Consider the following 25,489-nt stretch of genomic DNA (forward strand, 5'->3'; position numbering starts at 1 on the left):
AAAGGGCAGGAGTAGTGGTTCGGTTTTGGTGGAATGAAAAGGCGACCCGCCGACGCTGGGGCTCGCACGAAAGCTGCAGTACGCCACTTTAAAACTCTCCCCCCACTCCACAAACAATGAAGCTTCCTCCTTCCTCTTGCCTTCCATCCCTCCGCTTATATTTTCCACTACCTCACTCCACTTCTCAACCACTCCACATAACCACGGCATCCCACAAACAGAGACAATATTCTATCCCCATAACGGAGGCTTTTTCTCTCTCTTTCTCGCGAGCTTAGAATCTCCGGTCGTGGTAGATTTATAACCGCGTTCCTCCTCGAGTTCGCGGGATATTGGTGTCACCTAATAGCGGCACGAAATGTCAACGTCATCCACGTGATCCGTGCATGTCCAGATGTTCTTTATGACGGATATATTTTGTTCCAAGCCAACCTCTTGCTGACTAAAGGGTAGTTACAAATTAAAAAAAATCATTTCAAGTTCCATCCAGGATTTTTTTACTTGAATTTGATACGATCATTCCGAACTATTTCAAAAGAATCGTATGTAACTATCATTGGCATTCAGTAAAAAAATTAAAGTTTGCCCTTTTTTATCATTAATGATGGTTCACTGCTTCCCTATGACTGAATAGGGTAGAAAATGGTTGATAATTTCGACAGAATCATCCAAAACTTTCATTGGCACTCAAGGATGTTAAAGTTACTGTCTTTTATAAGTAACTACGGCTCACCGTTTCCGAAAGCGTAAATAGTATGGGAAATGACAATTATACTGCATTAATTTTACTAGTTTGGCATTTAGATAATTTTTACAGTCTCCCACGATTGACGAGGAGAAGTTACATGCCAGAAATATCGCACTTACGTACACCAACACGCTAGATAACATTGATGGCTATTGCTAACTGTGTATGTGCCACATCGGCGGCTAAAAAAAAAGAAGCACGTCTGCGTAGCAGTAGCAGCGATCACAAAAAAATGCCGACACGGAACACGGGATGTCCTTGCCTCCGGCAGATCCGCCCCGAGAGATGAGCCGATGGGATAGGGCACCCACTTTATCACACCATCAGACGACCCCGAGAGCCACCACGCGCTACTAGGATTGCGGCTCGTGATATAGACGCGGGCGTGCATGTTACTGACGTTTAAATAACGGCGTGAACACCGATATTTCGGCCGCAAACCCGTCTTCGGCGAAGAGGTGAGAGGGAGTTTGAGCCTTGAGGAGAGGGTGGAGGGGAAGTTTGAGGAGGGTAAAAAAGGGGATGGGGGAGGAGAGAGAGAATGGGGGTGAGAGGGGAGGGGGTACGTTCTCCCCCTCCCCTCTCCCCCTTCTCCCCCGGCGGAGAGGTGAAAGTAACGGTGTTTGCCGCCGCCGATGTCTTGGGTACCCGCGCCCTCCCTATTCTACCCCGCCGCCCCACCCCCTCTGCCTTCACGATTCGATATGTGACTGGAGATGTTTTTTTTATTTTATTTTACTCCTTTTCCACCCGGAGCTGGTTCGCTCAGAGGGTGGAGAAAGAGAGAAAGGGGGTCCGACATCATCCCAAGCAAGAAGGAAAAAGCCTCTTTCTCTCCCTCAATTCTTCCAAAACCGTAAAGCGAGACAGAACCAACTCGCAAAGAGGCTTGAGAGGAAATAAACTGGGATCTTCGAGAGATTCCTTGACAGCACCATTCAAAACAAATATTTAAGTCAAAACTTTGTGTTTCTATGTTGCATAAAAGAGAATTCTGCCTTCACCGAAGACGTCCTTCGACGATAAAAAGCAAGCGTAAGTTGTAATGCATGCAAATTGGGTATGGATTTTACATTTCAATTGATACCGACTTCGGATGCTAGCGCCGATTTGGTTGTACTCTATATTTATTCAATACATTTGGAATTCATTATTGCAGTAACCCGCCAATTGTTAAATAAGTGGGCATTTATAAAGAAAAAAATTTAGAAAGCATTCGTTAAGATATCTGAAAAAAACCGATAAACTATGGTGACGTATTTAAATTGATTGTGAGATTATGTCCATTTCCGTTACGGTACTGAAATTATTGTTTTTACCATGCGTGGCTTACATTTTCTGCTCCATGATTTTTACAACACAAAGCAGTCGCCCTTGATTACTGTCCATTAATAATTAATAATAATAATATTATGTAGTAATAACCACCAAGGTGAGTCGTTCTTTGCATTAATCTTAAGAGGCTCATCGGGAGAATACGCGGAGATTAATACTTCATTAAGCTTTAAATAACTCTATTAAAGCAGTGTTATGAAGCATTGAATTGCAATGTGAATTTTAGCGCCTACCGGAGGGACCTTAACTTTTTGAGAAAAAGTTTTGTTGTTCTATGTATAATTTGGGCAGGTGATGATAAAAAACTTTGTATGCACCAATGCCCCAGTTAATTTGTTTCATACCACGATCAACAGCGTCACCTTGATCGGGCATCTTCGGAGAAATTATCGTTAGGACTCCCAAATACCAAAAGATACTATATTAGGATGCAGATTAACACAGTAATAAAGTTTATACCCCAAAAAAGAGTAAACAAAGTTTTGAATAACGAGTTATAATCGATACGTATTGTTAGCAGTTTGGATTAATTAACCTCATTTCCACGTCTCTCACGAGCACCGCAAGAGGCCACCTTTTTATGAGCTTCCGCACTCGGATTATTTCTACACAGCAGCTTATAACGTGTGTGGTGCACACTGCGAGATCGGATTTAATTTTTTGCCCCGTGATGCGACTCCCGCAAGTGCAGAAAACTGCGGTTACGATCGGCCCCAACAGCGAGCAATAAACAATCGCGATGAAACGTCGTCGCCATGGATACGCCGTTGTTTGCCGCCAGGTATTGAATTAAGCCAGCGTTTTTCCATTGTTTTTTCTCCGCTCCCTTTACTCCCGCAAATTTTCCGGTCAGATTTTCATTCGCCAGGAGCCCGCGACGTCTGCTATGTTTTGTAACTCTTCCGGCGCTTGCATCTCGAGTTGAGAGATAAAAAAGGAAGTGAACCTTGATCTCAAGAAACATTCAACCGTCGGTGCCATGAAAACCGCTGAGCTGGCAAAGGAGATCACAGAAGTAAGCCGTTTTTCCCTTTATTACTTGAGTTCAACTTTATTAATTTTTTTATTCTCCACTGTTTCAGCAAAAATAATTTGCATTGAATTTGATTCAATACGACTTCTTCACTTAAAGAATGACTGTAAAATGTTTCATTATATAAGATGACGACGACTAAAAACATTTCGACGCTGCGTTTTAATATGAAATGAACTTTTAAAAACCACTTGCTTGTGCTATAATATCGCTAATAATAATTGCTAATTTTTCCTTAAAAAGGACTAGAAGTGAGATGTATCAAAAGACATAATAATTTTCCTCTTTTGCGAGATAATTATTGGAGTAAGGAAACCTAATGGTATTTGTATTTTAGTCTAGATGAAATCGGCGTATTACAAGTTCTCTTTTAAACTAGGAGCTAAGCATTCCTCCTTCGTATCTCTGGCAAAACAACTAATGTTTCAAAACATATAAAGTTGAGGCAGAATCTTCCATACCTAATCTGGGTATGAAAGTATTATACAAAGTCCTATATGCTTCCGTACATATTATTAAGCGTATTATTCGCGACATTAAATAGTTCGAATTTATACACCATTCGAAATAACCATACATTATTTGAATAAAAATAAAAATAAAGAAACCCAAGTTTTAGTAACATCGATAGAGAAAAAAGGGCGAATAAAATAAATTCGTTCTTAAAATATTGCAACCAAAATAATGAATGGTTGCTGACAGCCGTATTTATTACCAATTGGTTGAGTTTCTGACGTCGGGGAGGCTGTTTCCCAGATTGCCGCACGTTGTGTTTGACCATTTTGCGGGCCATTACACTGGCGAATTCCTTCCGCTTGAGCTGGCTAAGAACTCAACGCGGCCAAGGGGAAGACCATGCTTGTTTCGATAGGCTTCTGCTTCGGACAATCACTTGGATTATAGCTATCAGCTCGGTCAGAGTGAAAGTAAATGATGTGAGTTACGTGACCCGTATCTTCTATTACAAACTTCTCTTCCTTGCGATGCCGTCGGTACGTAAGTCTTAGCATTGTGCCTTTCATTATCTCCGAGACAAAATCAACCAAACAAAAAATGTGTAAAAACCAGCAATTACTAATATTTCAGCATTTATATTTGTTGAAGCTCCGTATCAATAGTTATTACTATACACTGATGCCAAATCATATCTTAAACGGTACCAAAATTTAGCCCTTCCTTTGATTTTAATGTATACCTATTTTTACATTGAAAATGAGGGGGTGAGAATCCAAGGGGTAATATTTTAATATAAAAATAATTATAAAAAAGAGATTGGGTACAGAAAATAAACGTGATCCACTAGATATTTAGTATGTTGTGCATTTGATTTTTCACTCGATGTCACCACAACACAGATACTCCGACGTATCCCTTATCCACCAGTTTTTGTACCTTTCTTCTATCAATTTCTGTACCTAACTCTATTTATAAAAAAGAAATACTTATACCCCTTGGCTTCTAACCCCTTCAAATCTTAAATTAGTATGAAATCTTCTATTTAATATCCTTCATTTGTCCCACACGTTTTATACGAGGTCTCTTTACTGTTCATCATTAGTGCGCAAACTTATGCCCTTCAAATATAGAACAATTTAACTCCATTCTCCCTCCTCTGAAGGAAATGTACAACTTCGGCGGGACAAAACGAAATTCCGGTACGACGGAGACATGCCTCATTAACTTCCATTCAAAGTTACCTTCATGTCGTCGTTACGGCACAGACAGAAAGAAATTTGGACGACGGATTCTCGCACCGTGACCAAATATTTAAGACAAGAACCGAAAGAACTTGCACAAACAACACCCGGAAAATAAAGACGCTATGCCTCAAAGTACTTGAGCACTGGAGAGGAGAGAAATTTATCATTACGAGTCATTTGGAAGAATTGGAATCTCTTCTTGTCACTTCAGTTCCACGGATGGTATCATACTTCGGGTATTTCCGCTTCGCGACGAATTCAGGACATTCATTCTTGGTTGTTACTGGATTCCTGCATTCAATATCCGCTACTTCTTCCTGATGAGAGTCTTCATTTCCCCGGGCTACTCACTATCTCATTTCGATCACTACTAAATATTTTTGAAGATTAAGAGCCGATTAAAAAAATTAATTTTTTCAAAATTTATTAATTTTCTAATTTTTTTCCGCACCGAAGACGCCAGCCGACTGCGCGGTGATTTGCGCGTACTGGTATATATTTTCCCTCATACACGAGATTTCCAGGCTTTGCCTCATTCCAATGACCTGTTACAATACTTTCATAGCCAGCTATGGTAATAGTTTGTTAATTAAGATATAACTTGATTCCATAAGGTCCATTAGTCATGCCGATAGTGAAGACAAAATTTTTTGACTGAGGTACCGTTTTCTGGATTTTCGCGATAAAAATACAAGTTTTTAATTACAAGAAATGCATGCTACAAAAGTATAAAGAAAAGAATCACGTTAGAGGCATTCAAAGTTGTTTCTCCGCGACATTGCAATAGGTATCTTGAGGAAAATGGAGTAGTGAGGACAATAACTATAGCAAATTGTTACTGTATAAGTTGTACTGTTATCGGAGACAAACAAGTATATAGGGATGTATCACGTTAAAGTCATTCAAAGTTATTCTCCCCAGCAGAACAATAGGTACTTTGGGGAAAATGGAGTAGTGAAGACAGTGAATGTAGCGAATTGTAATTGTAGAAGTTGTACTGGCATCGGAGACACACAAGTATATAGGGAAGTATCATGTTAAAGGCATTCAAAGTTATTCTCTCCAACAGAACAATAAATATCTTGGGGAAAATGGAGAAGTGAGGACAATAACTGCAGCGAATTGTAATTGTAGAAGTTGTGATGGTATTGGTAGCGACCGGAACGAAAGTGGGAATCTTTAGCGAAAAGGACGTCGGCAACGCCTGCTCAATCTCTTCCCCATCTTGCCACTCCAACTCCGTCCTTTCCTCGGGCGAAGGGATCGCCTTGTGCACGTCCTTCTCCACCCCCCTCGGCCTCCCAACCCACCAGCGCAATCTGAGCTCTCCTTTAAGAAAGATCGACTTCACGTCGAGAGTAATCGCACTCGAAATCTTTCAGAATACGTTTCCCGCCCACTCCGAGTTCCCGTGTATCCTTGTCAATCATTCTGCTGTACCAGTGGATTCTATCTATGCAACAATTTGTTTTCCATACACTTCAAGACATTCCTTCCAAATGGATCGGTCGTCACACATTCTGCCAGCATAGAGTAGTTGATAACATACATCGTTAGATCGAAGTAAATGTTACCTGTATGTTACAAGTAAATTCGTTCGCAGTAACGCACTGGGGCAAAATATATTTACACCATGAGTTAAATTCGTCATGAAAACATAATTCCGGGTAAGCCAAGTGATTTTTATAACGAATTTTACCCTGGGAGTCAATGTGGTGAGATCGAGATTTTAAAATGCCCTCACATAATGTTCTTCGCATCTGAAATTTAATCCTTGGTGAACCGCTATCAGGACAAAGATGTTAGAAGAGCTAATACTGTAGTCATCATGGATATGTCTAGTGTTCTCTTTCAACTTCTTTCTTTGAAGCTGCTGTCCCTGTGACTGCAATAGAAATTGGATAAAACTAGGAGAGGAAAGCATTTAACTAACGTTCCAATTATAAGAAGGCCTAAAGCATGCGACGGGACCTAACGGGACATTCATGTTAACTGAAAAATAATGAGGTGCCTATATTACTGACAATGAAACTAGATACGGGCCCTTTGCGATGGAAGTAGCTTTAATTATTTTCATTGATGACTCGAAATAGGCAAAAAAGATTTTTTATTATAGTCTGAAGAAGGTAAGGAAAGAAAAAAACATCTAGCAGCACCGATATAATTAGCTTTGAAGCTACGAATTACAGAGGGAAAGTGATTTTCTTATCCCACTAATTATTTTTCAGCGTCTCTAATTTGACTGTGCCGCAACTATGATTTAAAAGGGACATTAAAATTTTGTTAAGATTTAGGATTAGGATTTGAAAGGAAGCATGAGAAAGGACGTAATTAGCCGCCTGTCTCTTAAATATGAGTAGAAATTCATTTCAGTGATCTCAACTTACTGAGAAAAAATGAAGATGTTATTCTTAAGCCTGAAAAAAATCGTAGACTATCTTCGTTGCTTTAATTTCAATTATCGGCATCGCTCGTATTTGAATATTTATAATTAGGTTACTGCTAACCGACAGACAGGCATGTTTCTCTTTAAACTCCCTATCACGGAGAAGGAAGAAAACCTTTGTAACGATTCTTTTCCTTCAACATCAGTACCAGGCATGACTACGTACTTCTGTTTAAGTTGTTTTTTTCTAAAGGGTGGAAAGATTATTCACGAAAAACGTGCTTTTTATACGGCAAGAAGTTATTTTTCCCTATATTTTTCTAGATTTAAATTGGTGTTCAGCGACCGCAATAACCTCCTTCATAACCATAACAGCGGGGTGAAGTCACTTTCTGCAGCCATAATTTGTCCGAGCAGTATTTAATGCCTCCATTTACAAATTTTTCGTTATTTAACTTCTTATAAAATACGTTCACATTTTTTTCCCCGTTTTTCGCATAACTTTGATCTGGAAACTCCACCTTAACGAGTTTAATATCTCAAACTTTCCTTTGAAGACAGGTCTCTTGCTTTTTAAACCATTAAAACCGATCCATTATCCGTCTAATTTGCCCTGAAAACAATCTTTATTACCTTAAATGTCCTCAACAGCAACGAACTTATCCATGAGCCTGCTTTTATAGAGACTGTACTTCACGTAAACAAGCTAAGCTGATTTTTATGCTGCGGTAATAAATTCCATCTCCTCTTTTAACATAGATATGAAATGACATAAAAATAAATTTTAATATAAGCGTCGAGATCTCCAGCATGACCACGTGGTCAAAATAATATCTTCCATCTGTTTTTCTTTTTATTTTCTCCTGGCATAGTTTGCGGAACAGGGCCTTTAATGATCATATTCGGGGTGTACGAGATGAAAGCACTAATACTGAAACGTATGCTTCAAATAGAAACGAAAATAAAAATATCGCATTCCACCATAATGGGCTTGGAGTGAATTGAGTACTAAGCGGGAAGGACGTTGAAAACTGTGTAGGAGGGTAGAATGTCGGGTAAACGAGGGAGAGGATGGAAGAGAATAGGATTTTTTGATAGGATGAAATGGAGTAGGCCTTATTTTGTATTGAAGAGGGAAGTCCATGGGGGGAGGAGAAACTGCCAAAATGCTTCTCTAATACTCCATGGAAACCAACCTCAATATGTAGAATACTTAAATATATAAATAATCCAAACACTTAAGCGGGACAAAGATTACTGTAAAAAAAGAAAATCATCGAAAAAGAAATTTTTACATCTTTTACAAATTTCCTGCGATAAAATTGCGATTTTCGAGTAAGTTGAAAAAAAAATCCAAATCAAGTTAGCATTTTGGTAGCAAAAAAAATAATGAAAAGGAAAAATAACTATTAAAAATATAAATTTTTGTAATATTCTGCCATTTTTCGAATTATTTCACGTATTTCGCTAAAATTGTTAATTTTAAATTGCCATTTCACACGAACAACATTTTACACTCGCGGACATGTGTCTCGAAGGAGCGGGACGCTACCTTCTCCAGTAATATCACGGCGGTGGTGTGCATTTTTAGCTCAGCCTCAGTGGCGCCGACTCCATGGGGCCTGAGGGGGCCCGAGCCCCCTCGAAGATTCGTTTGGGGGGGCGGAGCCCCCTCAATATTTCAAGAAAATAATTAAGTTATATTATGGTTTGTGAAATCACAAAAATATATTGGTAATTTTTATTTCCCATGTTTGACGATAGTTACCTTTTAAAATAAATTCAACAATGTGTTAAAACAAATAATTATAAGGTGAAGCAGGTTGACTGAATTAGGTGGTGTGAATCATGATAGTGTTTCGGTGCTGCGACACACTTTGAATTTAACCTCTTCCTGGGGCAAGACCTCGGATATGGGCCCCCCCAATACTTTTTATAAGTCGGCGCCCCTGCTCAGCCTTTCATCTTTCGAGAGGCGGGCGAGCACACTCGCGAGTCCCACTCCTTCAATTCACCGCGAGCGAATCCCTGAAACGCCACAGCACGTCAGACTCGCACCGCTCCAATCATTCTAATTACGGGAAGCCACTCTCTTTCCACGTCGCCTCTCTCGCGCGCCGCCGAAACGACCGTGAGCGGCTCTTTCAAAAAAAGGAGCGAGCACTCCTTCAAGGATCCCCGAGTCGGATCTAATGAATCATTACTCCCTCGCCCATTCGTTTCATTCCAGTTCTTCAAAGGTGTACACTGCATGGTCGTCTATCTCTTTTACATCTTTCTCTCCACTCGCGCCAGCAGCACACAAGAGTTCGAGTGCTCTGCGCTATCTCAGAGCGCGATCATCGAGCCGAGGAAGAACGCTTATCTTCTTGTAGCGGAGAACGCGTCACAAAATTCACAATTAACGGGCACCTGAGGACAATGGAATGCCGAGGCTGGAAGGCAAAATGGCGGATTCACTACAAGGTAGCAGGCACTTCCAGACATACTGCGTAGAGCAGGAATATTATACGCAAGGGGACAGCATAGAGGAGGCCCAATTCCATCCCATAAAAGACTGATTTCTGTAGCCATTTCGGTCGCATTTTAAACTGTTTTAAAAATTTCCGCGGCGCGGTGATGAGTGCAATGCGATCCACTTTTTTCCTTAAGTTTGCAGTTTAATGTTCGTATTTTGAGGAATTGCATTGAAAAGTTATGAGTTTGATAGATCACATCGTCATGCGTTTAAATTACGGTTAACACCCCAAATTATACCTTATTTCTCCGTGATACTCGGATCACTTTGTCCGTCAGCGACGCGAGTGGCGACTTTTGTAAACCCATTTAATTACGCGGTGGGCGACAACACAATTAGAGGCCGACTTGAGGATCGTCTTCTGTAATATTCGTGGTAGCGGTACCTTGCGGACATTCTAAGTACGTTGAGCATGAATATTTACAGTTGAGGATTCCCTAGTGGGCAAATGCATGTGCTGTAATCCGCCGCGCATATCAATAAACACAAAGGTCGCCAAATGTGTCCCTGGGGGCAGAATGATGAGAATGAATTTCTAGGGGTGATACGTCGTAAGCATGAAGAGTGATCGCAAGCTTTCCCGGCATATTGTATCGTGGAATGGTATTCGGGATTTGCACCGGGTCAGGTTCTCTATCACGGCCGACGTATCGATGAACGAGTCGTCCAACGTCATCAGAGCATGAAGTTATAAGCATGACTTATTAATTGTTTTCGCCATGACAAAATGACCGATTGGATCCGTAGCTTTCCAATGCTATTCTTGCAATCGAAAATACTCCTTTACAAATACTGAGAATGAATGGCTCTCTCAACACCCATCATCGCACTGCGGACATTTCTGAAAACCGATTTAAATGCAGCCTAGGTAGCAACATAATTAAAAAATCTATGAGAAGGTCTTGGGATTGGCCTTTGCAGTCCGATGGCCCTGAGAGTCCGCGGTCAAAACTAGGACACTAAAGCCCAATTCAGAGCAACTAAGCCAGGTTAATTGACTTAATATCACCTAAAGTGAAGAATTCCACCAGTAACAGCAACAACTGTATACCGCCAATGAATGAGCTTATACCTCTTATAAAAAATTTTTTTTTAAAAACCAGCCTTTATATTTAGATTACAGGGGATGAGCAACGTTTATATATGACACAAAGCAAAAAAACTCAGTGACCCCGAAAAACCAAAAGTGACGTATTAAAAAAGTCACTATATTTATTAAATTTTCAGTGAATGGTAAGCCCCCTATGTTTCAAAATGCCACCCCTATGCTTTTAAATGCCTACTATGTGGATATGCCTAAAGTGGATAACTTTTACTGTGGTCGCAAAACACGAAAATCGATCATTTGGAACTTCTTAGATCAAAAACATGTTTTGGGGGGCTATAGGTTGACTGGGGGGTGGTTAAAGGGGGGTTGGAGAGAAAAAGTTATATTTTCATGTATTGTCATCGGAAATGAAGAAGTGTGCAAAATTTCAGCGTTTTTGCTTCACAGAAAGTGAGTCAAATTTGAGTTACAAGATTTGTACCAGACAAACAGACAAACAAACAGACAGGTTGGTGAGTTGATATAAAGGCTGGAAAAATTGATATTACTGAGGCCTCAGGAAAAGAAAAAATGTTGTTGTTTCATAATCAAGGCGCGGAAATAGATGAAATATTTATATAAACGGCCTTATGTAGCATGTAGGGCACTAACTCATTTTGTCAGGAGCGGTATAAGCCTGCAGAATGGAGGAGACCTGTAAAATCCTAGTCAGAACGCCGAAAATAGCGTTCAACTTCACTGACATTCGTGGCAACAGTGCACTCACCCTGAACGCTTCGCTTAGGTCAAACTTGAGCCGGAGGAACTTCTTGAGATGGCCGATGGTCACGACGGCCGGGCACCGCAGATATCGCTTGTTGGGGATGGCCGCGGGCTGCAGCGCCGAGGGCCCGTTGGGAGGCGGCGGGGGCGAGTGGCCGCATCCATTCGTCACCTCTCCGTTGGTCGGATGCGACGGAGGCTTCTGTGAAACGAGGGGAAAGAAGAAGAAAAGCGAATGTTAGTTGAATATAAATACACTAATAATATCTTGTTGGGTTCTGCTACATAAATAGTCAGTGAACATTTCCTTGCGATTGAATTCATGACTGAAGCATGAAGTGAATATCTCCACCTTGAGTGGGAGAAAAGACGGATATTAGAAAAATGAAAATATACTGATAGTATCTTGTTGCGTTCTAGAATATGAAAGGTCACTGAAATATCCCTTTCGAATGTACTTATGAGTGAATCAGTGACAGTCTCCCGCTTCACGGGGAGGATTTGTTTGATTTGACGCGAAAACAGGTTTTCTTAGTTGGTGACAATATGAACGTAATTTCAAATATATAGCTTCAAAAACTGTGCTCAATACATCTTGTTTGACTGAATATACGCGACAATTTTTTATCAATACCTATGAATTTATTAGTGGTGCTTATTGGCTCCTCAAAAATATGATGTCACGCTGTTGAACAATAGGAAATAGAACTATCAGCGATGAGAAATTGAAATTAGTAAAACCTAGATTAATTTGTCGAAGTTATTGGTGCTTAAAATTGAAAATAAATATGTTTCGTTTTTGCATCGATGATTTGTTGCTAATTTTTTCACGAGAATATGAATGAAATATTCTACAAATTGAGGTAATATATAAAAGAACTCATACGGAACAAAAACTAAATGATCAAACTGTGGATATTCGTGGACTATACCGGGCAAGATGGTAATTCGCACAGTTTGTGCATTGCGGGTGACTCCGTAAATCACCACGGCTAGTTCAGGTATACTTAAATAACAACCCTTTGGGTTCGTTCCGATGAGCTTACCTCTGGCTGGTCGGCCGTGGCGGCGGCCGCGGTCATCGCGGGTGGGGTGGCGCCTTCGTGTGGGGTCCCGGCGCCTGCTGCCTCCTCCTCCGCACCGGCGCCCGCCCCGCCTCCTCCGGCCGCCTTGCCGCTGCTGTGCAAAAGAGAGGAGACGAGAATTATGTCACGGCCAACGCTCACTCATTGGCGTTGTCATGCAAGCTCGAAGCATTAGCACAACACGCATCACAAACAAATGCCGTTCTGTCCAACGAGGATTCTGGAAAATAAACCGTATTGACCCAAAACTTTGACAATTCGGGTCTTTTGGAGCGAAGAGAACATTCGTATAATCGAAAAAGGCTATTCGGGCTTCCAGCCGGGTGGTCTCCCTCCATTCTGCCTCCATTACGTCTCAGAATGGAGGGAGACCACCCGGCTGGAAGCCCGAATAGCCTTTTTCGAATATATTCGCCGGGAAAGCATCAGGTTTTACTTAACATTAATATAAATTAAAAGGGGGAGTTATTTCCATTACATTGTTAGAAAATTCCCGAGTAGCCAAATAAATTGTATAGTAGGTGCAGAAAAAGGGAGGCTAATTATACCTTTAATAGATCACTTTACCCATAGAGTAGTTGCCTTTTAATTGAAAAGAACGTTTTTGCCCCTCTAGTTTCAGTTAGTTCGGCGCCCGTAATAGCCACATTTGAAGAAATAAAATCGTTATTTTTTTCATTTCTCGCGGACTAATTGCGAGAAACAGATATTTCCTGGCCTAATTCCATTAATTTGCAGGTGTCCCGAATACTCAGCGTCCTCTTCCTTGCTTTTTCCAAAGGAGTGCAGAGATTGGTACGCACAAGGAAAATTACGCCTAAAAATAAATATTTTAAATTTTGGGTGGAACTGATATTCGAAAAACGGTAGTCTTGAATTTTTATATTTTCCGAATCTCAGAAGAATTGAAATGGAAATATGCAAACGTCTACCTAATAAATTTATTTCCATGACCTTATTTGATTTTTGCCACATGAATTAACTACGCAATGAATAGTTTCATAGAGGTCTCATTATATGCATAAGGCTTAGTTAGATTTTAAAATAGTCTATTTATTAGCCAAAATAAAAGCACAAACCATAGAGAAAATTTAATGTTTCCTGTCATTGAAATAGTGCATAGATATATTTTGTAGACAAGAATCGAGCATTTTAACATGAAATGCATACAGGTAATGATATTTGATTGATTTTTAAGTTTTAATTGAATAAAAACAGGGAGGAAACATCTAAGTCACAAAACGATCCTATTTTTTTTCAAGTTTGCAATTTTAAACTGTCCAGCTGCTTTTACTCCCAGTTAATCAACGACTGAGGCAACGACAGCAATTCTTGGTTTCGCCGAGTTTTTATTCGCACTTTCTTAATAATAGGAATAGTAAGCGACGACAGGATAATGCTCGGTCATACGTATAATGAACATTTAATAAGAGGGTAATTGGCATCGGAAATTAACTCCCTCAGCTCTTAGGAGCCTTTTTGAGTTAATTCCGTGATATCTATGCGAGATAATCGAGGTTGCAGTTAAAGCGCGGGCTCATGTCAGTTCAGTCCCTGCGGTCGCCTGCCTCCCGTTTCCCCGCCAACCGGCCCCGCGCCAACCCCGGGAGCGCCTCTTCCTCCCGGGACGGGCGCAAAATGAATTAGATGTTTGCCCATAATCTCCACCTCTCCACGCGCTAGCCCGGCTGCATAAAAAAGCCATACATACATATATATGTATGTAAACGCGCGCGTGTAGTACAGGGGCCGAGGGAAATGGCCAACGCGACTGCTGTTCGCCCGATCATTAATTACAATGGCATTTTCCCTCCATTCTTTTCCCGCCAGGTCCGACGGTAGCTTAGTGGCGTTTCCTCGCCCGTTCCAAATGAGCGGCTTTAACCATTACCACCTAGTTCGCTAATTCGCATTAATCTTTGGCTCATGTGCGCGCCTTAAATAGAGGGGCTAATTAATTACGAGAAAACTTTTATTAACGTGGGCATAAATAATTTCATCAGTTAATTTCTTGAGTTGAAGCTTCATGTATCAATTTTCAACAAATTGCTACTATTTAAATACAACTTGCTACCAGAGATAAATATTACTGTAAAGTTCTCGGGTCGTGCTTTTTCAAGTGAATCAAAAAAGTTAATTCTCTCATTTTCCATAATGGAAAGGTTTCACACAGTTAAGCCTTAATTCAACAGTTAAACTTTAGGTTTTATTGACGTCAATAGCTACTGGAGAACCTATATGGATCGAATTAATGATTAACATGAAATAACTACGCCCACTCCACATCTCACCTGAACTGTTAATTTACTGTATTTGAGTGCTATCACTTAGATTTGTGTTATTAATTTTTTTCGCTCATCCTCATCAACTAAATACCGGTACCGTCGACTCTTTTCGATTTCAAAATTTTTTTTCACCAAAAGCGACCTGATATCGAGTTATATATATGTAAGTAAAGCAATTTTTTGAATGAAGAGTTGTAACTTGATAAAACGATAAATGGCCTCATATTTTAGATTTCAAGACAACCAAATAAAGCCGCGCATCTTTTGTATCCGGATGCAGAAAATTTCCCATAATTGTCAATAATATTAAATTCTTCCTGTAACAAATAACTTTTCCCTCATCAAGGTGAAAACATATTTGTACACAGTAGAAATTGTGATAATCAGGAAATGTTTCTAGTATTATATGCTTTCAAGACCATAATTTTTCTCATAAAAATCATTATTCGTAAGTATGGATATAATAATGTCAATTCTATCACTAAAATGGTTACTACCCCCAGAATGTGTGCGATGAGAAGCTAAAAAAAAGGGGTCGATTTCAAAAGAGCGCTTTGTGAGCCAAGCGTCGTGATGGCATAAATCCGAAAGAGAGAGCGTTAAGGGCTCACCGCCGGCCTGTTTCACGCCTTAATCCACCGCGAAGTCACGCGGGCGGGAAAAATGACGGGGGAAAAAAATAATATCTGCAAGGCAGCGGAAGCGTAATGAATTAACGCACGGATTTTTCAACATCGAAAACGCGAAACGGAAAAATTGATTCCTCTCCAAAGGGGCTTGGGTTGGGGTATTTGGGCACATGTAGGAAGGAGTTTACGGAAGCGATAATCGGGAAGATAAGCGAGCGGTCGGGGATAATTCGCGAACAAGAGAGGAAATTGATTATTTGTCACGGTGGATAAAAAGTGCTTCGTAGGCGGAGATGCCCCGAGCCAACGCACCACGAATTCACGAACTTCTTCATGGGGACGGAGTTATTTTATTGCCTCTATACCCCGAGGCTGAATTGCAGAATCACGCTTTCGGCCAAATTTTAGAAGCCATAAGCCATAGGCAACTGCATACATCAGTAACTTTCCCCTCCTGCTTACAATAAGTGGAATATTTGCGTGATTAAACCGGGAGAAAAGTAAAGCAATACTCATTATGATAACGTGATAACGACAAAAGTAATCACACTTTCCATCATCACGGTTGAATATCTAATCTTTCGCTTGTAAGAGTTTCTTATTAGGAAATGCTTTATTGACTTAACTTTTAGATACATAATATATTTTAATATTAGATTAACTTTTAATTTTCTATGGAAGAATAAAAAAATCATTGGAGCTGCCAATCATCTTTGGAAAAATTTCTTTCATTTATTTTTAAAGAAAGAGAAGCATTCATTCGTCAAATCTACGGCAGACGTCTTCTTCATTCGCTCCACGAAAATAAGTATAAATGTCTTAGAACTCTATGACATTAGTTTAAATAATGTTAATTGATTGATTGCATAGTAATTATAAGACCAGAATTTGGAAAGTTTTACTACATGGATGCATTTAACTTTAGGAAATATATATTAGTCGGGTTCAGATGAAAAATGATGGTAGTGAATGTTCATGATTAAATGAACATGAATTAAGTGAATGATGAAAAAATGGGGAACAGTTATGAACGTTCATGATTGAGATCTTGCTTAGGCGGTGAAGCTGCGAATGGAGCTCCAAAAAACAAGCAAAAGTTATGTCAATTGATTGATGGCACGATAGTTATGTTATTATTAGTCCCAAGTTTTAACTCAAGGGAAATTTTCATTTGTAGAAAGAGATAAATTGTTGCAATTTCTATTAATACACAGTAAATACATAGATAGATTTTCCAATCTATCATCATTTACTATCAGAATAACAACTGCGATACTTTTTTATGGAAATGAAACCTCATCAACACTACCTTCGCGAGTTGTTAGGGTACTTTGTTCTGGACCGGGAGGTTACCTTGGAGTCATAGGGAGTGGGGGGAATGTGTGCAGGGAGCACGATGAAGGGGTGTATGGCAGTGACTGTTCATGAATAAGGTCTTGTCTAGGAGGCGCGAGGGCACAAGTGGAGCATTGGGGGTTGGGGTGGGGTTGCAAGGATGAAAGGGGTGGAGAAGAGAAAAGGGGCGGCGTCGGTCGGGGGCAGAGGGGAGGAGGCGGAGGAGGGCTTAAAGGACTCGCGTGAGGCGGGCTATATTCCCGAGGAGGTCTGCACCCACAATGCATTAGTAAACGGCTCACCTGGCCGTGTGTGGCACTGGCCCTCGTCTAAGGGCGCACGAAGAACATGGACCATTGTACGTGTATGTATGGGCATTACGTGCTTGCAAGGGCTCGCTCACACACCTAGCCCAGGGCGCGGATAGGGCAAAGGCGCAGCCAGGGCCGGTTCTTGGTGTAACTCGAGGAAATAGAGCTCTAACCACTTGGAAGGCCAATTTGAGATGGGAACAAAAGAGTGACATTGGGATATTTCAATTTTTTCCCACAATTGAAAACGAGGGCAGTGCCGATACTGCAGACGTAGTGATTTAGCACGAGTTATTAATTACAAATTCGATTTGAAATGTATAGCAGCTTCATAAATTTATTGCATTGTAAGTATATTAATTCATTCCTTAATTGCAATCAACTAGATCAACCTTGAACTATTTTGTTTTAATTTTACTGAAACGTAATGGTTTCATAAAATGTTTGGATTTTTTTCCATCCTGAAACTATTGTTGTAAGAATCGCCGACTGATGAATAAATATTCTAAATATTATCGATATTACATAATATTAAAAGTTATTCATACAGAAAACATGTCTTTGATGTGTAAGTAGGAGAAGTTAAATTATTTCACACCTATAAAGTCTCAAAAACACAAAAACTACTCATTGCTAGCGAGAATATAATACATGTATAAAAAGTTCTTTGAGACAGTCTAGTTTTTGCGTGAGAGGAGATTACATATTATATTGAATTATTTGAGACAGTCTAGATGGCGCTTTTGTGTAAATATGGTGTCTGACTGGAGCTGGGTGCTGGGACAGACAGTGGCGTAGCCAGGAATTTCGTTCGGGGGGGGGGGGGGGGGGGGGGGGGGATCCAAAACCAGGGGTGAAAATTTTTGGAAAACAAAGTACTAAGTTAAGGGTTTTAAACTAATTTTAACACTTTTCACAATCGAAAAAACTTCATTTGTTAAAGAAATATTTTTTAAATTAACGATTTTTAATATTTTGTTTTCTTTTATCAAGGAAAATTATAGTGTTTTTATATTTCGGGAGGGGTCCGGACCCCCCGGAACGCCGCCACTGGGGACAGACGCGGTTGGATGCTCCACCTTAACCCTCCACACCTCCCCACCCTCCGTCTCGGCGTCTACTTGCATGTCTCCCCCTATGGCTGAGGGTGCAGCGACTCCCGAGAAAAAGCCACGGAAGGTGGGGTTAGCCCACCATCACCCTCCCCCAACATTCGACCAAAGTGGAGCACTAGCGCCTTTTTCTCGCTCGAAGACGCCTTTGAGACAAGAAGGAAAGGGGGGGACGAAACTTTCGAGCCCCGGTTCCCTCTGAAGCGATTACTTCGTCTCTCGGGTGAACTTCAGTAAAATAAAGACTCAAATTAACCCAGGAAAAAAATAATTATGTAAAGCAAATAGCGAACTTTGATCGAAGAGCTAGGGGTGAAAATTAGGTACTACAATTCAAATTTTTTTTTTAAGTGCCGAATATGCTATTTTTTGCGAACGGAATCTCTTTATCAGGTCCAAATTACGTCATCAATGGCAACATTTGCGCTCCATTCGCTATTAACGACGTCATTTTGACAGAATTGAGAGCATTTTAACATCTTATGTTCAGCGGCGTAGCCAGGGGGGTCCGGACCCCTCCGAAATATAAAAACACAATTATTGTCCTTCAAAAAAAAAAAAAATTGAAAAATCAGGAATATACAAAATACGTCTTTAACAAAGTAAGTTTTTTCGATTATGGAAAGTGTTAAAATTAGTTTAAAACCCATTAATTAGTGCCCGGTTTTCAAAAAATTTCCCCTCTGGTTTTGAATCCCCCCCGAACGAAATTCCTGGCTACGCCACTGCTTATGTTAATGTAAGGATAAAATTGGATGGCGGGTGACGTCACTACATTGGTCTCAACATACCCCAAGCGTCTCAATAGTAACGTGGTGTCGAGTCACGCGATTTGCAAACGATTAGCGAATCGTATACTATTGCTGTGCATCTGGGTGCTAAGGAAAATAATTCAAGGGAAGCTCAGTGACTTTTCATTCGTGAGTAAAGTTAAAAACATTTTAATATATTGCGATTAATTTTGATAGGTGCCAAATTTTGAGTAGCTCAACCCATTCCCTCACTTCAAGACGTTATGGACAGATGTAGGAGTGACTTAATGATCGCAACATGGACAGATGTTGGGGTGATACTTCTCAGTCTCCTAGCCAAAATTGTGAAATGGGTATTTAAATTCATCAATACCACTGGAATCGGATACATGCGCCGAAATAATGATGATATGCATGAACCATGTTTAATTTATAACACCAATTACCATGCGTCCCGCATATAACTGAACCCCAACGTATCTTCTTCCCCCGAATAAATTACGCATGTTAATCGAATCGATTACTTTTTAAGGATTCTTCCTCGAGTGACAACACGCAATCGATCAAATTCAAATGATAAAACGTTTCAAAGGAATCGAACGATGAATGAAATTATATATGTAATTACATATACGACTTTCCGTCAACGTAACGAATGGTAAAATGGTGGTTTAAAATGTAAATAATTCGTTTCGGGGATGGTGATGTGCATCCAATACTTATAACAATCCAAGGACTTAAATAATTGTTAGTTCGGACGGCTGATCAATGGCTGGCCTGCGTGAAATGTGTGGTAATTTTTGGTCTGTGTTCCGTTGGCATGGGAGTCCAAGGAACACGGACCGAGCCCAATCGTAGGGCAGAATAGGGTAGTTTCCTTCATCAAAGAAAACGATAGGCATTGATTGCGATTCGTTACCCACCATTAGTGTATTCATAATACACAAATTTTTTGGTTTGTGAAATACCGGTTTAGACGAATAACAAGGGTCAAATTTTATCCTCATTTGAAAAAGGCCAGATTGGCGCCCATGCGATTCCACTCCGCGTGACGTCACAGGGACCTAGTTTCTACACGAGAGGATAGGAGTTATACATCGTCTGAGGTTACCAATGCATGCATGAGGCACAGAGCTCAGGGAAACATGTCTTAATAATCACCTATTAAAACTGGCTAATGTCGGAAAGTTTTCTTCGTTTGATAAGGTATTAATAAACCTTTTTTAAGCCAAGCGCTACCATTCAGCAAGGTACTCAGCTATCCGCTAGCATCCTGCGTCCTATCAGCGCTCAGAGCCTCGATCAAGGTCACTTCACAAGGAGAGAGGGGGAACCAGAAGTGCGTCACACGGACTTTCCTACTTACGCGTCGCGTTTTTGCGCGCTTGAAATTTTTCACTTTTCATTTAATCGCGAAAAATAGATATCGTCATTTAAAAATCTAAAAGCGCGAAATACGTACTCCAGGAGTAATAATCTTTCGATTTAGGCGATAAAAAAATAATAGGAAACCACCCTATTGTGGTCGAAAGACTTGGCATTCTCTATTCCAACGCTTAGGCTCCGGAGAAATCTCTGTATCACCTCAGCTTATTCTATTATTGCATAGACATCCGTTACTTGAATTGATTCCGTCAATCAGTGGCGTAGCCAGGGGGGAGGTCCAGACTCCCCCGGAATATGAAAACACAATTATTTTCCTTCACAGAAGAAAACAAAATATTAAAAAAATCATGAATTAACCAAATATTTTTTAACAAATTAATTTTTTTCGATTATTAATAGTGTTTAAATTAGTTAAAAACCCATTACTTAGTACCCTGTTTTAAAAAAATTCTCCCCCCTGGTTTTGGACCCCTCCCGAACAAAAATCCTAGCTACGCCACTGCCGTCAATGAGTTCGGCTTAGATTGTTCGAACAATTGAACTCACACATATCTTTCAGAGTGACACGTTTAAAATTCATTCAGAACCGCACCGTATATCCAGGCACGCCAGGAACTATAAATTAGGAGAGATATTTTATCTAAAGGATTGGCACAGGGACTCATTTACCTCCTCACTTTTAATAGCTTAAATAATTGTTAGTTCAGACACCGGTAGTCATATATCTCACAACGCATACATAATTTGTTTTCGATTCCTTGAACAGGAAAACGCATCTAAATTCACGGAGGTATCATCGATATTATAAACAGCTGATTTAAGTTAAAAAATTCAATCAATACACATTTTTTCCATGATGGCATAGTAAAAAGTACTGGTTTTTCATAAATGTTTTTACTTAAAAAAATAGTACGTTGAGCTAAATCTTAGATCTTGGTATTTTGTGACTTTTAATGTTGTTTTTTTCTCAATATTAGTCGCATTATTATTATCATCAATCGTACCACCGTACAAGCCTTCCCAAAAATTCATATTCACCCCGACATCGCCACCAAGATTGCAGTAAACAAACGCGACTGTTGCGTAGGTTTTAACTGATCTATACGACACGTTTCCTCAACATAAAGAGAACCGCGGTACCCAACGTGGCATGGGATACAAACGAGCCGGATATCCGTGATACCCTGAATCAATTTCCCCCTGAACCACTCGAAGACAAACAGAGGCGACGTCATCTCACCCAGTGACGTCATTCGGGAGCCTTTTAAAAGCTCACTTCTCCGTGGGCCGTGGAATTTCAGATTGCAGCGCAGCGCACAAGGTTGTGGTGAAGGCGCTCACGATGCCCTCGCGTTTTATTGTTCGGACGAAGGCTGCCTGGCGTTGCATTTACATCCCTGGGCCTTGAAATGTCAGGAGGGCGAGGAGTGAGGTGAATTAGAGAGTGAACAGAGGGAACGACGCAGATTTATTCGGTGTTGCGACCCCCGTGTCATATTCCCCACACCACGCACGGGTTACCGTCCACAGGGTGGTACACCTCTCATTGATCTCACGGTTTTACACCTCGAGAATCGGAAGCTGCGCGCTGGGCTTAGATTGCTTGAACAATTGAGAATGGATATCTTTGAAAGCGACACAGAGAACATAATATTAGAGCCACACTATATTTCCAGGCCCGATAGAAGCGATAAATTAAGAGAGATGTTTTGCCGAACAGATAGATATGGGAATTCTTTTTTCCCCGAACCTTAAAGGACTTTTAAGAACGCTTGTCCCAACTTCGTTAGAGCACTTCATTTTTCTATGTGTATACGGCTGGTGTCCAAACACCCCCTGCCACACGCCTTTTAGGCGTCTTGCGGGGTATTATGTAAATGTACTAGTGACAGCTGAAGATTTGCCAATTCCTGGCACACATGCTGGTAAAGGTAGCCTTCGCTTTTCCATCAAGCTACGTTCTCAAAAATTTCGAAGAAAAGCAGATTTATACATACGTAATGGGAAAATATGATGTTCCCAGAGCTGATTAGCCCATAGGTTATATTAATATAGATGTCAATCTTTCGTTGTTAGTTAATTAACATGGGAGACGATGCATCACCTACGCCTGCTACAATTTCATCATCTCCGCATTTCACTATCTTCCTCAGTTCGACAGTTCATTCATTACACTTCATTCTTCAATGAACCTTGTTGTCTTCCTCCCCCTCTCCACGTTCCACAACCCTCTACATTAAGGATTTCGATCCCCCTCTATATTCGCTCCATCCACACCCTCTACCTCTTCTTTATCTTCTCTTTCAATGTCCTCTCCTCATCTATCATCAACAGCACTTCTTACTTCTAATTTTCAATATCCCATTCACATCGTGTAGTATCAGCAATCTTTCCTCTAAGAATATTATTTAATAATGTAATCTATTTGTAAAAAAAAATTGTTTGATTCTGGCATCCAAAGAAAAGGTTTTGTTTCGCTGCTATTTGAACTACATTTCAACTCGCCAACCTGGAAAAAATATGGGCCTGTACTTGTACAGGAATAAAATCAAGTTGATCACTAATTACTAAGTTTTGCAACTTCACTCGGTCGTACCATAAAAGAAGCAGACTGCAATTTAAATAGCTATCTTTTCAACAAAAAGAAATAATGGCTTAGTAGTAATATTAATTTAATCGGTGACTCGCAGTTAATATTTTAAAAATGCAGCAAGCTTCACCCTTTACATGAGAAGTGAAAAAAATAGTAACTGTTTAACTTTGACCATCTCAATAGGAGATGGGATACGAAACATCATGGCTTCTCTCTCAGTCCCCGGATTTTACCACCACGTTCTCGCTTAAGAAAGGAAAGGGAGCTGTGTAATTCTCTTCCCAGCCCCCGGTAGAGAATAAAAAGCCATCTTCCACGGGTCTTTTAATTCCGATAATTGCAATGCGCGGGAAGGGGTTGCAGAGAGGAGGAGGCGTGGGCGGACGAGATGGAAGGGAAGTGGAAACAATTTGCCAAGACGGCGGCGGCCTATTACTTTGCCGCGAATCCCAGCGGATCATCTCAATCAGTTTCAATCTTGTACCGCAGAGATAAACTCGCCCTCTCCCCCCCCCCCCTCACCCACCCTTTCCCCATTGAGGTTTCCGGAGGAAGGGAGGAGCGTAGTCTTTTTGATATCACTTCATGTAAAAATGATATCACTGGAGATATATTTCATGCGTCGAAAATGTTAACATAGGGATTCACCAAAGTCATGTTTTCCAGTTATATCATTCTGATCCTAAATTGATGTCAATCAGTTGGTAGTACCTATTTTAGACAATATGATACAAACAGCTGAATAATGTTCTACACTGTTTTATAAAATAGTACAGCTGTTTGTACCTAATTACAATGAAAATCCACATGGTGAAATCGTCAACAATCGATCTATTATAGATCAAATTAAGTTATCATTTAAAGCATTTTTCTGAGCATACATTAATTTGTTATAAGTAGCGGTGACATCAAATATAAATATATGTTATTTTTTTAAATCGCATTTCCATCATTCCATGTGCATTCAAATTTAAATTTCCGAAGTGATTTAATTAAGCAACTTTTACATCTCTTATGGGATGAGGACACTTAAGTGATATTAATTAAATAAAAATAATATATTTCAGATTTAAAAATTACATAAATTACACTGCTTGGATTAATGAATAATAGTGACGCTCGCAGAAAACCTGTAAACCGATTGGCCCACCGAAGTGATCTACCGCGTTTGTCGCGAATCTCGTAAATATAAAAATTAAAAAAAGATAAAGTTTTTATAAATATACAGAACATCAATAAGCCGAAATGTCGGCGAAAATAGCATTTCAATTTAAATACCAACCTCACCCTAAAAAAATTAATACAAAATGCAGAGGTTAGGAAAAGGAAAAATCTGATTTTATTATTTGTTTCTGCCACAATTATCAGAAGAGGCAAGAGTGTAACTCTGCTTAACCAGAGGTAGAACAAAATGGCGATGATTCAAATTTAATTTAAAATATTGATGCAGAGAAAAGGAAAAAAAACTCATTTTATTATTTATTCCAGCCATAATTATCACAAGAGGCAAGATTGTAACTCTGCTTAACTCAAGGTAGAACAAAATGGCGATGAGTCAGATTAAATATAAAATATTGGTGCTGGGAAAAGGAAAAAAAAACTCATTTTATTATTTATTCCAGCCATAATTGTCACAAGAGGCAAGAGTGCAACTCTGCTTAACCCGGCGTAGAACAAAATGGCGATGATTCAGATTTAATATAAAATATTGATGCTGGGAAAATGAAAAAAAACTCATTTTACTATTCATTCCTGCCATAATTATCGCAAGAGGCAAGAGTGTACCTATGCTTAACTAGAGGTAGAAAAACATGGTGGCCATCACCTGGCTTAACGTGGCAACGGTAGGAGGTATAACAAACTCCCTCCACAAAAACCTCGATGCCTTTCCCTCCCTCCACTCACCATCACCCGCACTTCCACCGCCGCCGTTTCTTCAGAAACCTCATCCGGAAACTTCCCAGAAGGGAGGAGGAGGAGGAGAAGAGTGGGCGGGGACATTACTCAGGAGGACCTTCATCTTTCATTCCGACCCCTTCGCCACCCCAACTTCAAAGACACTCCCCGGGAGATAGAGAAAGATCTTCTCCGACACTCTTGGTCCTTTTTGTTTCAATTTTCTTTCAACCTTTCTTTTTCGGTTTAGTTTAGCGAGCAGTCGCGAACGATCGGCTTCAGAGGACTTCGGCAAAACTTAACCAACGTTAAAATGCAAATAAAATCCTCTCAGATGCTTGACTTGCCGAAACATTGAGACCCCAGTTGAGAACAATATTAAGAGTTTTTTTTTCGTGGATTGAAAAAAACGATAATGTGAAACAAAATGTGTTCATGAGGCCTTACCTTAGGTTCAAGCAACTGTGAAATTTAAATCCGAGAAAGAAAAACAGATTAAACAAGTACATGCTGATCCTCAGTATCATTACTTTTTCCTCAACATCATTACTTTTTTATGATAAAGCTGCGCTAGG

At 40.1% G+C, this 25,489-nt stretch overlaps 1 protein-coding gene across 1 annotated transcript in view; it reads right to left on the reverse strand.

The window, feature by feature from the left end:
* Positions 1 to 25,489, reverse strand: part of LOC124158110 (polycomb group protein Psc-like) — a 243,835-nt gene that overhangs the window by 67,721 nt on the left and 150,625 nt on the right. The window contains exons 5-6 of the mRNA XM_046533290.1: positions 12,577 to 12,709; positions 11,535 to 11,732 (exon numbers count right to left, since the gene is read on the reverse strand). Of these exons, the coding sequence (XP_046389246.1) occupies positions 11,535 to 11,732; positions 12,577 to 12,709 (331 nt within the window). The remainder of the gene's footprint in view (positions 1 to 11,534; positions 11,733 to 12,576; positions 12,710 to 25,489) is intronic.

This window comes from Ischnura elegans, chromosome 4 (assembly GCF_921293095.1).
Source record: "Ischnura elegans chromosome 4, ioIscEleg1.1, whole genome shotgun sequence".
Lineage (NCBI taxonomy): Eukaryota > Metazoa > Arthropoda > Insecta > Odonata > Coenagrionidae > Ischnura > Ischnura elegans.